Raw genomic sequence first — 18,053 nt, forward strand, 5'->3', positions numbered from 1 at the left:
CTCGTAATTTAATGACTTTATTCTCAACATTTTATCTCGACTTTTTTCTCATAATTTAATGACTTTATTCTCAACATTTTATCTCGACTTTTTTTCTCATAATTTAACGACTTTTTTCTCGTAATTTAATGACTTTATTCTCATAATTTAAATGACTTTATTCTCAACATTTTATCTCGACTTTTTTCTCGAAATTTAACGACATTTTTCTCATAATTTAACGAATTTGTTCTCATAATTTAACGACTTTTTTCTCGTAATTTAATGACTTTATTCTCAACATTTTATCTCAACTTTTTTCTCGAAATTTAACTAGTTTTTTCTCGTAATTTAACGAGTTTATTCTCAACATTTTATCTAGACTTTTTTCTCAAAATTTAACGAGTTTTTTCTTGAAATTTAATGAGTTTATTCTCATAATTTAATGAGTTTATTCTCAACATTTTATCTCAACTTTTTTCTCGAAATTTAACGTCATTTTTCTCATAATTTAACGAATTTGTTCTCATAATTTAACAACTTTTTTCTTGTAATTTAATGACTTTATTCTCACCATTTTATCTTGACTTTTTTCTCGAAATTTAACTAGTTTTTTCTCGTAATTTAACGAGTTTATTCTCAACATTTTATCTAGACTTTTTTCTCAAAATTTAACGAGTTTTTTCTTGAAATTTAATGAGTTTATTCTCATAATTTAATGAGTTTATTCTCAACATTTTATCTCAACTTTTTTCTCGAAATTTAACGTCATTTTTCTCATAATTTAACGAATTTGTTCTCATAATTTAACGACTTTTTTCTTGTAATTTAATGACTTTATTCTCATAATTTAATTACTTTATTGTCAACATTTTATCTTGACTTTTTTCTCGAAATTTAACGACATTTTTCTCATAATTTAATGAATTTGTTCTCATAATTTAACAACATTTTTCTAGTAATTTAATGACTTTATTCTCAACATTTTATCTCGACTTTTTTCTCGAAATTTAACTAGTTTTTTCTCGTAATTTAATGAGTTTATTCTCAACATTTTATCTCGAATTTTTTCTCAAAATTTAACGAGTTTTTTCTCGAAATTTAACAACTTTAATCTGGAGATGGTTTTATTTTTTTATTATTGCTTGGCCCTAATCCTCTTCCATATAAATGTTTTACAACACAAAAATTTATGCAAAAAAATTTAATAAATTAAACATTGAAATCGAAAATCTGCTCATCTGTGTTATTATTCATAGAACACAAGATCAACTCTAAGCAAGTTCATTAGGTTTTATACAGTATTAGAGAGGTTTAAAAGGTTTGTCCAGGTCACTGAGACAGATGAGAGTGTGACCATGATTTATTGGCATCACCTGTGGATTTTTTCGGGGACGGAGACTAAACAGTGCAAGATCCCACAATGAGAGCACATTAATCTTTAAGGGCATTTTGTTTGTGTATGTGTGGACGCATTAATGTTTCAAAGCTCACCGTCTATGTGGACCGAGTTGTTATGGTGTACAGTACTCAGACGTAATGGCCATTTTCATCATCTGCTCTGAATTACCAACTTCTAATCAATATAAAATCTAAATTTTGATTTAGTTTGAGGTTCACGACAGACATATTTGCCTACCAAACTACAGTATTTCCACTAACAGGTATTTTTTCTTATGATTCTTCCTGCATATGGACAAAACATTTTCTTGTTTTATAAAGTTGAAAGAATACAAAGCATGTTTGCACACATGATCTGACATGACTATGGTCATGTAAACACCTTAAATAGCATTCTTTTATTGCAGAAAGGCCATAATTTGAGCAAAACCCAAACAACATCCCTAGATTTTAAATGCCTTATCCATTTATCCAGCTGTGAATCAAAGGTCAAAAATGTGCACAAAAAAAAACTTTTTAATATCTTAAAATGTTTTAAAGCAACCTCTGAATTAATACTCATAAATTCACTACTTTTATTACATTGACTCAGCCATTTTTTTTTTCTGTTTGCTTCATCTAGTTATTTCAAGACATGATTGATTTCAGTAATTTGACAGCGAGTCATAAGAAGCACTCTTGTCTGGAGGTGAGAGTCCAGTTGAGACACTAAAATATTGAGCAGTGAGACAGCAAAGTAACCAAATACCAAACTATGTATATAGTATGTAAGAGAATGCTATTAATGTTTTGTGGTTATGTAAGACGAATGCTTGGTATTATATGACCGTCATCTGAGTGGTGTCATTTCTGAAGTATGATATCGCAATATTTGTTTGTCATAAAAATAATAGACGTGCAAACAGACGGTCCCCCACCAAAGCAATTAAATCGTTTGGTAGTAAGTTTAATACTTGTTCATTTCAGCATTTTATGCTAATGGTCAAACTACAAAACAAAATAGTGGAGGAAAAAACGCATCCTCATTGGCTTGTAAGTTGGGAATGATATGCATTGCCATTTATATAATTAAACAATATATTTTAAATAAACAATAGCAATACTTAAAATATATATGAAAAACTCCTCAGCAGTTACACCGGTCACACCACGGTCCAGACTAGGTGCCTTAAACGATGTGTCCTTAATTTTATCTGCTTTTATCTCTAAAACCTGACACTATGCTGATAACCCTTGATAGGACCAATTAGGAGATTGGGGAAAGAAAAATCTCACAAAGGCGGCAATCGCCTTAATACCCTGGAGGTACCCTCAGTCTCATATATACTTAACTGGTCAGGTGCACAGTAAGGTCAAACAGGGTATGGAGAGAGACGTGGTTATAAACAATTAATGGCCAGCCATTTTGTTCTAGTCTTGCACTGTTTAGACCGTTCAGGTCTCTCTAGCTCTGTGGCTGGAGCAAGTTACTAGCAAGTTAAGGCTGGCTAAGACTGATTACATCTACAACAGGCAGAAAGTGAAAGAAACTGACCCCTATAACCCGAGCGTGGTTCAATTTGTACTTTCACGCAATCCTGATTACTGCGGTAACTTTAGTATGCAGACCAGACGATATTTGAGGTGATTGCGGTTTTAATCAAAGAAAGGTGAGACATAGTAATTTGGAGATTACTATCAACACTTTCCCTGGAAATCTGAATTCATCATTCATCAGCCTAACACCTTTTTTTGTTTTTTATCGTTTAGTTTGTGGTTGTGCTCTGCAATGACAAAAGTCATGGGTTCAATTCCCAGAGATAATGTGTGTATTTTGAATGCATTTTAAGTCAGTTTGGATAAAAATGCATTGCAAGTGCATATAAAAGTATGCAGTAATATTAAGTTCATCTGTCCTCACACTGTATTCACATTTATGAATTTGGCATTTCTATCCAAATGCCAACTTTTAATTCCTCTAAAGGCATTTCCTGAGAATTAAACCCACAAGCTTGGCATTGCCAGCATCATGCTTCACTATTTGAACTGCAAGAGTGCATGAAATGGAAGTTGACAAGTCTTTTCTTCCCTATTGTAGAGTATATCCGAGTGAAATGGCTTCTGAAATGAGAAGAATGTAGGGCGGGACGTAAAATGTCAGTTTTGATTTCATGGTGACTTTAAAGGGTTAGTTCACCCAAAAATGAAATTTCTGTCAATAATTACTCACCCTCATGTTGTCTCAAACCTGTTGACTATTTTAACAATGCCTTTACTATCTTTCTGAACCTCAAAAGGTGCAATGACGTTGCTGTCTATGTGTGGTTCAGAAACCCTCGGATTACATCAAAAATATCTTAATTTGTGTTCTGAATATGAACGAAGATCTTACGGGTTTGAAACGACATAAGGGTGAGTACTTAATGACAGAAATTTCATTTTTGGGTGAACTAACCCTTTAAGGATTTACACATTTAGAGTGATGCAACAGAACATCATTCACTTTCAATGAAAGCTCAATTTCATGCAAATGAGCAGCAAAACAATGTGGCAACTAACAACAAGACTCCGAACAGTGACCGGCTATGTTTTACCGCTCGATACCACATTCAGAATGCCGACTATTGACCTCCAGTGATTTTATCGCTGTAAGTGTGAATGGCACATTAGTTACCAGTGAGAGTAGACTATGTGTACTTATAATTCTACATGTCAGAGATAAGTCTACTGTGATGTACAGTATGGCCATGTGTGTATATGTTTAGAGGTGAGACAACCTTAAGTTTCAAACTCTTTACAGCAGTGATCTTTACTGAAGTTATCTTTACTGCAGGCGCTGTCCTGAATTTAGATTAATAGAAAAAGGAGTGGAATTTTACTTTTTATATGGGGAATATAGTGATAAATCAAACTTCATCTGTAAAATTAAATGTTAAATGTCATATAATTATATACTGTAATCAATTTACATACTGATATATTATATATTATATATAAAAGTGACAGAACAAAATGAAATAGTGTCTAAACCACTAATTCTTCTAAAGTAACACTATCCAACAATGACAAAGGGGGATATCAAGTTTGATATCAGGTAGTAGGACAACTGTTTCAGCTCAATGGTAATATACAAGGAAAATTTATGAGATGAGAGGAAGAATTGACTCCACAGTACTCATCACCCAGTCGTTTGCATAATGCCAGCATTTCATGTTCAATGAGTAATCATACGGTAAACAACTCACTCACTGAGATATCACTACTTTCAGTCACATTTGATTATATCAATCAAGCTCATAATAAATATTACTTGACAAAAAGAGTCATCAGGAAACCTAGCACACTGTTTACAGAAGATTAGCCTAACAACAACTGTATCAACTAAAGGTTACACAAAACCTGTTTGATATTAATTTTACTTTAATATAATATAATATTGTATTATATCATAATATTAAAATAAAAGAAACACAAAGAAGATACTTTTCATTGTAATATCAGATCTCAATTAAGGGGGAAAAACATTCTAGACCACAAAATGATGACAAACACTTCTATTGAGCTGTTCTTGCACACTGCATTCAACAGCGGTACAAGACAGATTCATGAACAAATGATGAGGCAGGGCTGCGTTTCTTAAAAGCATTGTGAGCTAAGATTGTAGAGACATTGTTCAAATAGCTCCGTTGTACTCTGTTTGAATCGGTCTGGTGAATCCTTCAATGAATTGACTCACTGAATCAGTCCGAGTGGTTATTGAATCAACATGTGATTCTCTTTCGGAACTGCAATTTATCATTATTTCCAGTGATGTCTGTCTTAAAATTAGCGAGTTGTGTATACAAAGGTTAGTAAAAACCTTTTTTAAGATACTCAATGCGCATTTTATGAAATAAATTACATTTTACACAGTTTACATCAACAAAACTCTTTATGCAAATGAGTTCAGTCAAAAGCTCGGGGTGGATAGAAAGTTTAGTGTAGGCCTACTAGATCAAATGTGATGTCCAGTAGAGTATTGAATGTTTAATCACACCCCACAAATGTGTCAGACAGTATCCGAACGGATTCTGCTTTAAAGTAGAGGCAGTCTCAGGCAAAACTGAAAGTCATTCTGACTTGCAAAAACTGACTTACCTCTTCATCGCGTATACATCTCATGTGCGCATGCGCCTCCTTGAGAACGTCATTACCGCAAAGTACGGTAAATAAAATTGAGCCACACCTAATAATAATAATAAATCATAATAAATTGAGCCACACCCATTCTACTTCCATTAGCCTACAAAATTATAAATTTACAAAAACTACATACACAATAATGAATAATATAATAAATAAAATTATTAATTATAAAACTATAATTATATTTCATGCAATATGTACAGATACACACACTCATTTTAATAAAATGTTTAATTAAAATTAAAGCATTTTATGTTCTGTGCGCTACAGTCCCGAAAAGTTCATTTTCTCAGAGTTAGACAAGTGTGGCTCGTAGTGTGATTCATCAACCAGTTATGATCTGTAATGTTATAAAAAAAATTATGTAATATGATTACAGGAATATCCTCTATCGGTGTTCACGTGCTGAACGTGCTAGGTCTCCCTTCCTCTCATCTCAATTAAGCTGTAAAATCAACTAATGAATGGTACTCATCTCATGAGGGATTTCCCCTGTTGCTTCACTGTCCATCTGACTCTCTATTACCCAGCTTTGTTACACCCTGTTCATTCATTATTTACATGATGTTTTGGTCTCACTCAATAATTCAAAATGGTCACATGATGGTCTAATAACTAGAGTAAAGTTCAGAGAAAAATAAATATTTTTAATATAATATTATGAATACACTTTATTGGTAAACTGCAGAAGACATGCTATACCTGTACATATCGAGAGACATTCTTTTCATTATAAATGGTGGACCAGTCACTACACCTATAGCCTGCATTTTCTTATACATTCAGATTTTAATTTACCCACCTAATTTGCAAGCTACCCACACACACAAAACCCACAAACAAATATGTTAAATAGTGGCTTTTAAGGCGTATCAAAAGAACAGATTCACTTCATACAGTAGCACATTTATTTATAAAAGCCTACATCATTACAGAGGAGTTTAAAGAAAAACATTAGTAAGCATTTGTATTTTTAGAAGCAATATGCAGCACACATAAATCATCTGTCTGAGAACATATGTGTGTTTGGAAGGTGAGCTTCCTGCCAGCTATGCATTGTTAACAAACAGGTACTTTATCTTCTGTATGTCCCTACATGTCCTTGCCTGAAATGGGTTTGGAATAATGAGAATAGATGTGTGTCTATGTTTGCTCTCACGCTCCATGTGTTTGAGGGATTCCTCACTTGAATGCCAAATTGACAACAAAGTTCATGTTCAGCTTTTTAATATATATATATATATATATATATATATATATATATATATATATATATATATATATGTGTGTGTGTGTGTGTGTGTGTGTGTGTGTGTGTGTGTGTGTGTGTGTGGCATTAAAGTTCCATCTGTCCAAATCAGGTACTTCCTTGTGCAAAGGTGTCTGCATAGTGCATTTCCCATAAACCACACCTGACAGACAGATATGGCTTGCTGATTGCTGTGTTGCAATTACTGTGCCTCTCAGTTATAAAACATTCTTCCCCTTGTTTATGTGTGCTATAATCACCATTTCCCAGACTGAGAGGTTTTACGTGTGCGTGCAGTAAAGCAAAAGGTATTGAGTAAAAACAAGGTGACAGGTCAAACCCTTCTAGGAAACTGTCATGATTACTGTAAAACAGCTGCCACACATCCTGACCTCTAGTGGCCAGAGTATTGAACTGTTTAGTGTAAATGGACCACAAAGAAAAGATGCCTTCAGTTAATTCATCTTACACATATGGAAATAGATTTATGTGATATGCAGAAATATATATCAAGACAGACAGAATGCCAAAGGATCTGGCATAAGCCATACAGGAAGTACTATGATATACTATGCTATGAAAAAGTGTATCTGTCATCATTTACTGGATACCACTGTAATGTACACCTACACTCTCTGGTACTGTATACAAAGTAAAAGCCATCACTTTGGTACACTTGTATTCTTGTAATAATCACAAACACAATATAGATGTACTCTCATTGCATGTTTTGAAAGTAAGAAATTGTCTGTTAGGACATAAATGTAATATGCAAACAGATGTTATTGCAGTTATGTATTTATTATGTATTTTCCAATTCAGCAAACTGCTATGAATACAATAAATATGAATCATTAGCACCAGACTATATAAATGACTTTCTATTGTTACATCTGTTTTAATGAAAGGATGAAGATCTATTCTGAAGTCCTTTTTTTTTTGTGACAAGCAGCCTGTAAACAAATACACAGCAGACAAACTTGTTGGACTCTGAATGGATTTTCTTTCTCTTTCATTTCCATGCAACAACATGTGAATGTATAGAGTTAAGTTAAATTAATGGTCAAATTAGGTGTTTTCCAATTGAAAACCAAATGGTTTATGATGTGCATATCTTTGTTTTTATCTTCTATATCTTTAAAGCATAATGGATGACTTGTAACTTTTTTCTGAATTTTTGTCTGGTAATAGGCTGTTAGTGCATTATTTAGCTAGTATTACTTTTCACAAAATCAGAAATTCCATTCCAAGAAAATTTCATCATATTGCAACTCCTTGAACTGTCTTGATTTAATTTTCTTTATGCGCCAGAGTCAGACTTTTCATGTCTTATCTTGTCTCTACATAAAGTAGGGTTCAGGAATTTCTTGCCCTCATAAACAGTTTAGTGTAGTAGGCTACATGAAATCTAACACACAGTAAATGGCCTACTAACTAGGCAACAGAATGATGCAATCTCTTTTTTTGTGTCACGGTTTAGGCATAAATGCATTTAAGCCAAACTCATGACTTGGAGAAAATTAATAGTTGTTTTATTGCTTTAATTAGCTGTTATTGCACAACTTGGTTTAAACCGTTCCTCTCCAAATTCATTTGGAATTATGGGATAGTTTCATTTTAAATCATTTTCTAATGGTATTTCCTTATTGGCGTAAAAACAGAGAGAAGAAACTGCGTCGAAACTGTAAACATCACCTGACGAGCCTTCCAGTCTACCTGAGTGATGTCACCTGTGCAGACAGCGCATGCTCATAGGTGGTTCTTTCAAAATGGGCGTTGAAACGTTGCCTATACGGCGAAGGTTTCTCGGAGACTTTGCACAGTCTGTCTATCACCACTGGAGATAGGACGAACATCAAAGAGTACGAGAAATTGTAAGTCAAATAACTGATTTATTGGTTGAACTTGGTTTATTCGAACATTTCGATGCATTCCAGTAATGTTCACATTAATATCATATTTTGTTGTGTTTTCGTGGCTAGCTGAATATATGCGTGCCGTTGCCATGGTATTTTAAGGTATTCTTAAACAGATAGTTCACTCAAAAATGAAAATTTTGACTTCATTTACTTGAGAAAATCATGTAAACCCTTACAATGTCATTCTTCTGTGGAACGCAAAAGGGGATTAAAAAAGTAGTGAAGGTGAGGCTGTCAATAGGACGATATTTGGCCAATTATTAGAACTGGACGATTAACTTGTCAGTAAATAATGCACTTTTTCTGTTTTAACTTCTTTTTATAGTTAATTCTGATTCAAACATATTGTGTAAAATAAGTGTTAATTGGCATTGTTGTTTATTTACAGTATGACAGCATGGCATCCATTTCAGCTGACCAGAATACCCCTCAACTGCTGTCAGTTGGAGAAAAGGATAAGAAACGGTTGCTAGAGGTGTATGTAAAGCGAAGTTTCAGCCTTAACGATGGCTCACAATGTCCTCTGAGGCAGGAGCACAGATCACGCAAATGGGTCCTCATCACTGAGCAGAGGACAAGAGATCGCAGACATTCCAGTGATACATCTCTGAACTTGACTTCACAAGCCTCCATCTCAGATGAGGACATTAGATATGAGCCTGTCATTGAACCACAACTGGACAAAAAGGAGATGCCTTCTGAGAAGAAATCCAAAAAGTGGAAAGTCAGCCTGCGTCGCAACGATGGCTCTAATGGGTCGCAGAAGTCCAATGGCAAATCCAAGAAGTGGTTTCAATATTTGGATAAGGGCAAGGAGGATGGTGGGCTAAACAGTGATGCTTCCCCCCAAACTAGTACAGTTGCTGTTGGAGATATTCATTCAAAGACGCCAGAGTCTTCTACAGTGGAAAGGAAGGACAAAGAAGGCAAGAAGACTAAGAAACCCACTGTATGGAAGACTTTCTTGAGCTTTTTTTCCAAAGGAAGCAGTGAAAAGGAACAAGATCATCAGAGAACTGAAGAAAAGCTCCCACTTTCCCAACCCTCAACACCCCAAATGTCTTGTTTGCCTTTAGCTGATGGCAAATCAAAAGGTGACGTCAACCTGCGCCACTCAAAATCTTTGAAAAAGAAAAAGTCGCAGAGGAGATCGTTAAAATTGAGACGAAGTGGAGATATGTCCACTGCCAAATGTATGTATCTCAGATTTTCTCAATGTATGTGCAGCTGTATTATGCATGTTCTTTGTATTAATTTGGAGTTTGCATATATTGGAAAACAATTCTAAATAAGTTTGACTTTTTACAGCTGTTGCGATGGTGGAACCCACCAACTCGTACTATGAGAAAGTGTCAGAGGAACTGGAGAAAATCGTGCATGAAGTGAAAGACAATCCAGCCGATGACAATGTCACTTCTCAACCAACAGACCAGAGTGAGTGTTATTATAATAGACTATATTTGAATGATGCAAATGAGATGGGTTAAATATTTGATAGAAAGTACGCCAAAAACCAGTATAGTGTTCAGCTAGTTGTCACAGTGTCTGAATTACTCAAGACAACTGAAGAAGAATGGGATATTTTTACTTCTTTTACTCACATTTACTCGCAATCATGTTGTTTCAAAACACTTTCTTTCTTTTGTGGAACACAACAGAAGATATTTTGAGAAATGTCTCTATTGCAGTACACTTTGGTTACCAACATTCTTCAAAATATGTTCTTTTGTGTTCCACCAAAAAAGAAAATCATACTGGATTTGAACTGAATTTGACAATTTTCATTTGATAAATAAATGGTTATCACTTAAGCAATAAAGCTGCAAATTGAAAGTGTTTCACTAAAATTTTAATAATTATTTGCTCATTCTTATGTTGTTCCAAATCCATATGCTGTTATTTTTTTAGTGAGGAGAATTTTAGATATATTTAACAATTCATAGTGACCATGAAGGACAAAAACTGCCATAAAAGGATGACGTCAGTGACTTCTGAACTTCTGCTTCTCGTTCTCAAATCTTGTTCTCCATTTTGCAAATTCTCACACAAAGGCTCCAGAAGTCTTTGAATACAGCACACAAATTGTATGAACTACTTTTATGGTGATTTTTGTCCTTTTGACTTTTTGTCCTCTGTCGCCACCGTAACCTGTAACTGTACGGAAAATTATTTTAAAAATCATCTTTTGTGTTCAGTGAAAAAGAAACCCACAGGTTTTGAAAGACCTGAAAAGAGTGAATTATGAGCAAACAGACATTAGTCTCATGTTGTTTTTTCTTGTGATTTTGTTGTTGCACAGTCTTTTATAATATTCTTTAATTTGTTCTATCATATTTCTATAGTCTCACAAGAAGAGGTTATCAGGAGAATCATAGAACTGATGAAACAAGAAGGGGACAAACTAGATATCGGGGTAAGTGTATCGCTTTCACATTCCTTCTGAAATCACTAAAGATTACTGAGACATTTTGCTTTTGTTTTGAGAATGTATGTTTCAGTTTCAAATGTATGAAATGTGGCATTTAAAGGAGGTCTACCTGTTTCCTTTTTCCCACTAATGTTTTCTCGTCTCCTGTCCCTCCAGCTGAAAGAGAACAGCACCGTGATCAGTTTTCTGAACAGGATCACCTATAGATCCTTCCAGCAAATGGCTGATCAATATGTTCAGTCAGAAGTTCCAAATAAGAACACCTGCCCAACCGTCGTGGCACCAGAGCTGGTGAAGTTCGCCTTCACTCTGGACTTCACTGCTCAAGTCGCTAATCTGCACCGCCAGGCTACAGGCCACATCATGGGCTTGGGGAACCAGTATCTCCAAGATCGTTTCACTCACATGAGCGAGAGCCATCCGCATCTCGCTGACATTAAAGCAAAGGATCAGAAAACGCAGAACTCTGAGCAAGAATTCTTAAGCTTGTAGAAGCATGAGCTTCTAGTTGACATAGTTTTACTGGATATACCTCTGAAATTTACAAAAAACGACGGAATGAAGGATTTTAAAGTTTTTTTTTTTTTTTTGCACAATAACCCAATAATGTGCTAACACACACCAGAAAGAACTGCTTTGCTTATATCATAGAACATTATTGAAGTTATTTGATATTTGGGAGAAAAAAACTTTGTGAATATTTCTAAAGAAATCGAAACCATCAGCCTTTGAGAATTTGAACATACTAAACCTTTGCGTAATTTGTTGCAAAGTGTAAACTAAAAAAACATACCTGAAGCTAGAGAAATCTTAATGTGAATGTATTCTGCAAATGTTTGCACAACTGCATTCATTATTTTTATTTATATAATGTAATGTTTTTTGTTTTTTTATCTGTATATTATACCACTCTCTAATTATGTATTTTAAATATGTTGTAACTGTGTATGCGGGCATATGCAGAATGTTTACACCATAATGATTAAATATAGTGAATATGTTTTATAAAGTGTTGTCCATGATGTCATTTATTCATTTTCCTCTAAAATTGTTAAATACCTCATTTAAATTATCCAAAATAAAATAAAAACATTTAATGAGCATAGCAAATTTAGTTTATGAATGAAAAATAAAGTAATATGATTACAGCCAACTACTGACTGATCTAGTTTTATGCTGTGCAATCTTATTTTTATTTTCATTTGATCCATCCTAAATTTGTCTATTTTTAGTTTTTATAAACACAACTTCTTTTTCTCTCTCTCTTTTTTTTTCAATAAATCAGGCTGTCCAAATCCAACTTGATAAAGTATTTATTAGCTTTGAACAATCTTACATACATGAAACAGAATTGTGGCATGTTTAATTTATTCTTACTAAATTGAAATAATCATTTAGTAATATTATGTACTTTTGTCATTTGTATTAGTCTTTGTTATTGTTTAATTCTATATAGTTTATTTTTATTTCAGTTTTAGAAATTTTAGTACACTGAAAAAAAAAAAAAAAGAAAAAATTGCTGCTTGTTCAAATGAATTAAAATGAGCTAAAACAGGGCTTCCCAAACACATTCCTGGAGCCTCCCCAGCACTGCACATTTTGTATGTCTCCTTTGTCTGACGCACCCATTTCAGGTCTTGGACTCTCAACACATATGCTGATGATCTGAATCAGGTGTGTTTAATTAAGGAGACATGGAAAACATGCAGTGTTGGGAAGGCTCCAGGAATGTGCTAAAGCAACACAATTCCTACACATTTTGTCCTAACTTAATTTCATTGCGTTCAATCAACTTAAATATATCTAATATTGAAGTTTACTGCGATATTGACTGAGAGACTTTTGTCTGCAATAAGTAACACACTGTCCTCAGTCTTCCTCTTGCACATCCATGTAGGAGATACAAGGAGAAGAGAGATCATCTTCTGCGTTCCTGTGCTTGTCCAAGTCTAGCAATAAGCCTCCGTCATAATCTAGCTTGTCCTTCTGAAGCTGTGGTGTTTCAGAATGGCTGTCCATTTCTAACTCTAAGTTGAGCTGCAGGAGGAAGGTTGAAGATAGTGGCTTTGCATCTGTAATGACGATGTTATCTGTCTTTTTACAGAAACTGCCGGATCCAGCGAGCTGGATGTAGAGGAAGGATCGTTGTCTAAATGTGGGAGGCTGGGTCTGACTGCTGCTCTCCAGCTGCTTCTTCGAGATTGAAGTAGGAAGACGGCATGGCAGAAAACGCAAAGCGAGAGAAAGTAAAGGAAAAGAGGAACAGGGAAGGAAAGTCAAAGAAAGAGGGGGGAGACAGGACCAGGGTGCAAGAAACAGAGCAGGAGTGGGGACCAAAGGTGAAATTTGCAAAAGCAGGAATCTGGAAAAATTTAGGAACATCTAATAATGGTATTAAGATCAAAAATCTACACTCAAAAAATATTTAAGCATTTTTTTTTTTTTAAAGATTTATGCAATTTAATTAATAGTAAAATTCCATCAAAATGAATTGAATAATCCTTAGGCCTACGTATTTTAAAGTTTCAGTGTGTAAATTTTAGCGGCAAGCGGTGAGGTTGCAAATTGCAACCCCTTTCGAAGCACATAGAGAAGCTACGGTGGCTGACACAGGACAAAGATGTCGATGCATCTAATAAACCAGACGACAACTACTACTGTGTATTCAATGTGATGCAAGCTGCCTCTAAAAACACCAACGAAGAAGAAACAACATAGTAACGAAACGCAATCTGTAGAGCAGTTTGTCCATTTAGGGCTACTGTAGAAACGTGGCGGCGCAAAATGGCGACTTCCATGCAAGGGGACTCGCGGTGTATGTAGATAGAAATGGCTCATTCTAAGGTAATAAAAACATAACGGTTCATTGTGTAAGGTCTTTATACACCACTGAAAACATTGTTATGTATATTATATTGCATTTGTATCAATAGATCCTCCTAAATATTACACACTGGACCTTTAATTGGATAATTGATTAAGGATTGTTCAGTTAATCAATTAAAATATGTAAGGATTATTCAGTTCAATTTGATGGAATTGTACTATTAATTAAATTGCATAAATCTTAAAAAAAGGCTTAAATGTTTCTTTGAGTGTACAATGCATTCATGTTGTTCTTAATTCATAAATAATGTCACATTACGGAAGTAAAATTTCATTACAAGGTCAATCATGTATGAAAAGTTTGCTAGTTTTACCTGTTTGTTACCAGTCCTCTTAAGCATGCGAGGGCGAACCGCAGGTGTACCATCACATCCTGTTTGAATTCCCTGCCTGCATTCAGAGCTTGAAGGGGAATTTTCTTCGCCCAGCAGAAAAATCTGTTCACATACACATGCAAAACAATACTAGGAATGACAATAGGCGCTTACATATAAGTTTTTCTCATATACTGATAAGATACACAAGAACATGAGCAACTGATTTAGCCTAAAGATCTAACCTATAGATGAACGAGATGACAGTTGTAGCAGGAAGAGTGTACGGCAGTAAAGCGTAGGAAATGAGACGACACGGCAAGATGTTGTTGTGAAAGGTCCAGATGCCAAACTGTTCTGCTAGGTTACAAAGCAAAGCTGAAGAGAGAGATTTCATTTTAGCATACAGAGCTGGACATTAGACTGGATCACAACTAAGTTCTTGCATTAAACAATATCAAACCAAGTGGAATCTGCAAACAATGTCACAGTCATCAACAGGTGTAGTTCATGATATTATCTATGACCATGTCTTTTTGTCATCATTTTGAACAGTATATACATTATTCTATAATTTACAACCCAAACAAACTTCTACATGTAGAATGTTTTGCTTGAGGAAGGTTCTTTCAAATTCTACCATATAAAATGTAATTTATTCCTGTGATGCAAAGCTGAATTTTCAGCATCATTACTCCAGTCTTCAGTGTCACATGATCCTTCAGAAATCATTCTAATACGCTTATTTGCTGCTCAAGAAATATTTAATCAATTTTGTTAATCAATTTTGTTAATTGTTGTGCTGCTTAATATTGTGAAAACTATGACAGTTTTTTTCAAGATTCTTTGATGAAAATAAAGTTCAAAAGAACAAAATTTATTTGAAATAGAAATCTTTTATAACATTAAAAATGTCTTTACTGTCACTTTTAATCAATTTAATGCATCCTTGCTGAATAAAAGTATACATTTAAAAAAAAAAAATTTGTATGGCCCCCAAACTTTTGAACTTTTGTCACGTAATGAAACTATTCATTTTAAACATGAAAAAATGGCCCTAAACAGTAACAAATTAGGGTTCTTCGGCTTGTAACAATAGCAAAAACCATTTTGGTGCTAATTAGAAACTTTTTTTATAACTTTTCCATAAAGAACCATGCTTTGAAAGTGCTATATATCACCTTAATGGTGTTATAAATAACCTTTTAATTAATAGTTTATTTTATTATTATCTTTACAGTTACAGTGTGTCTCTTCTATTTGTTTATGTAAAAACAATTATGTTTATGAAGGCCAAAATTAGCAAAAATTGACAGAATGCCCTTTACAATGTTAAAAGGAAAAGTTATGGGATAGCTTTGAGAGTGTGTCGACAGTCTGTGTAATTGAATGGCTGCTGAGCTCCAGAAAATTAGTGAGGTGGCTTTGACAGTAACAGATTTATAAAAAAAAAAAAAAAAAAAAGCTGGGAAAAAAGAACCCTAAACTCTAAAACAAAGAACCATTTCAGCATATAAAGTTCTTCAAGACAATACGGTTCTAAATAGAACTGTGTGAAGATCCTTTAAAAAACATCTTTAAAAAACATCAGGGAATGTTCTCAGAATGTTCTGGCAAGGTTCTCTCAAAGTTATGTCATTCTTCCAGTAGCATCTGGTAATAGAATGTTATTTCAGAGTTTTTTGTTCAATGATTTCATCTGGTCTTTAATAATGTTCTCAAAATGTATTATTTATACATTAATTATGGAGCGTTTTTTCTTATACGTTTTCCTTGGAAGTTTGTCTAACATTTTTAAATGTTACTACTTGTTTCAGAATATTTAGAGAACATTCAAAAGTAACATTCCCATGATGTTTGCAACATTTGTTGCAAAATGTTTGCAAAATGTATTATTTATACATAATTTCCTTGCAACATTTTTCATAACGTAATAGCAACTTTAGCAAAACGTTCTTAGAGCATATTTTTGTTAGTTGGGTAGTGTTTGTCATACCTATTTCACTAAGTCACAAACAACTTGTACCACAAAAGCATTTGCCTGACATTTGCCTATCCTTCTGTAGAGCAGGTGGGATATGGGGGCGTAATGAGGGTAAGAGTGATGGAGGGCTGCCCGCTGCTGGCCCTCATAAAACTTTGCTCTTCAACTGCACATGCAAATGTCTTCCCAACCCCAGAATCACCAGTGACAGTTGAGAGTGTCAGTAACAAATTTGGAAGTGCATTGAATCTGGAATTATCATGAGAATTCGGCTTCTCACCTTTTTGTATCCATGCTGGTAGGCTGATATACAGTAACTGCTCCAGTGAGTTCAGGTTCCAGGGTAGGTCCTCAAGACCATGATAGTACTCCTCCGGTAACTCGGTATCCATTTTTATCTCCTCAGAACGCTCTCCTTTGCCCCACCTTTGCTCCTCTTCCTCATTTATCTGATTTTCTCTGACTTCTTGTGTTCTCTTCATGTTTACGTCCAGATTGGCTGATGGTTTTATGTCATTGTAACTAATGGATTGCAAGCATGTTATCTTTTAAAAGATTTGGACTAACAAATTCTAAATGTCTTTTAAATGGCACCTTACAACTGCAGACTACAGTGTCCTCCAAAAAACACATACTCTTTATATTTCCCACCAGTTAATCTCAGTTTACCTCTAAAGAGTTGAGAAAGAGCCATGCTAAATAAAAATTTTAGGTTACTTACATCATAGTTCATAACATCTTTCAAGTCCTGGAGGGGAGAGCAGCAGAAGTTACTTCATTATACTGCAACCTTGTATTAAACTCAAGCTTATTTTAGAGCGAGTGGCCTGTCAGCATGACAGGGTATTGCCAATTTATGCTATTCTGCCACCTATTTTTATACACCACAGACAAGTGATTGATAGCTGCAATACTGAAATTGACATCTGACCAACACATGCTCAGAGACTTTCACCAGGCACTCATTATTTTCAAAAAGTCACCTTCCTCCAAGAGGGTGAATTCATATATTTATCTTATCTCAGTTTAATGTGCAGAGACAACTATAAATGATCATGTTTCATTAAGTGTTCTGACATGTCAACTCTTGAAATGGGTTTGGAGCCAAACTAACCTGTTTGTTGAACAATGGGAAATAGGGATGGTGCAGTAGAATGTTTAGGAAACAATTATTTTTCGATATTACATTAATAATGAAGACCAATTCATTGGTTTTTCTTAATTGTTAATTATAACTTGAAACGTACCTTCATAATTTATGATCAAGTATTTATATCCAACAATGTGACTATTATTTTACTGTAGCAGTAACACTTTACAATAAGGTTCCTTATCACCAACTAACAATGAAAAATACTTCTAAAGCATTTATTAATCACAGTTAATGTTAATTTCAGCATTTACTCATACATTTTTAAAGTCAAGTCATGTCTGTTATTATTTATTGGACCTGAGCTAACATTTACTAAAAATGAAGTTTTTTTTATTAACTAACGTTAACAAATAAATACTGTAACATGTATTGCTCATTGTTAATGCATTAACATTAACTAGGACCTTATTTTAAAGTGTAGCTCAAAACTACCTGCATTTTGAGGCAATAAGAAACCAGTTTTCTATACCATTCTGCTCCAAGAGATTTATATAAAAGCATAATACGATACATGCTTAGAAACACAAAATTAAGTTCTATTCAACTTAGACCTGTAATAACAAAAACGGTTTACCA

At 34.2% G+C, this 18,053-nt stretch overlaps 2 protein-coding genes across 2 annotated transcripts; one reads left to right on the forward strand and one right to left on the reverse strand.

The window, feature by feature from the left end:
• Nucleotides 1-8,532: 8,532 nt before the first annotated feature.
• LOC125273548 lies at nt 8,533-12,328 on the forward strand. Its single transcript, XM_048199014.1, has 5 exons — nt 8,533-8,667; nt 9,101-9,905; nt 10,021-10,146; nt 11,055-11,125; nt 11,297-12,328. The coding sequence occupies exons 2-5, from the start codon at nt 9,110-9,112 to the stop codon at nt 11,630-11,632; spliced, it is 1,329 nt and encodes a 442-aa protein (XP_048054971.1). The 5' UTR covers nt 8,533-8,667; nt 9,101-9,109; the 3' UTR covers nt 11,633-12,328.
• A 137-nt stretch (nt 12,329-12,465) lies between these two features.
• On the reverse strand, nt 12,466-17,745 carry LOC125273549. Its single transcript, XM_048199016.1, has 5 exons — nt 17,046-17,745; nt 16,605-16,846; nt 14,586-14,718; nt 14,341-14,463; nt 12,466-13,502 (listed from the first exon to the last, which is right to left on the reverse strand). Exons 1-5 carry the CDS (start codon nt 17,048-17,050, stop codon nt 13,010-13,012), a joined length of 996 nt encoding a protein of 331 aa, XP_048054973.1. The 5' UTR covers nt 17,051-17,745; the 3' UTR covers nt 12,466-13,009.
• Nucleotides 17,746-18,053: the final 308 nt, after the last annotated feature.

The sequence above is a fragment of the Megalobrama amblycephala genome, linkage group LG8, assembly GCF_018812025.1.
Source record: "Megalobrama amblycephala isolate DHTTF-2021 linkage group LG8, ASM1881202v1, whole genome shotgun sequence".
Classification (NCBI taxonomy): Eukaryota; Metazoa; Chordata; class Actinopteri; order Cypriniformes; family Xenocyprididae; genus Megalobrama; species Megalobrama amblycephala.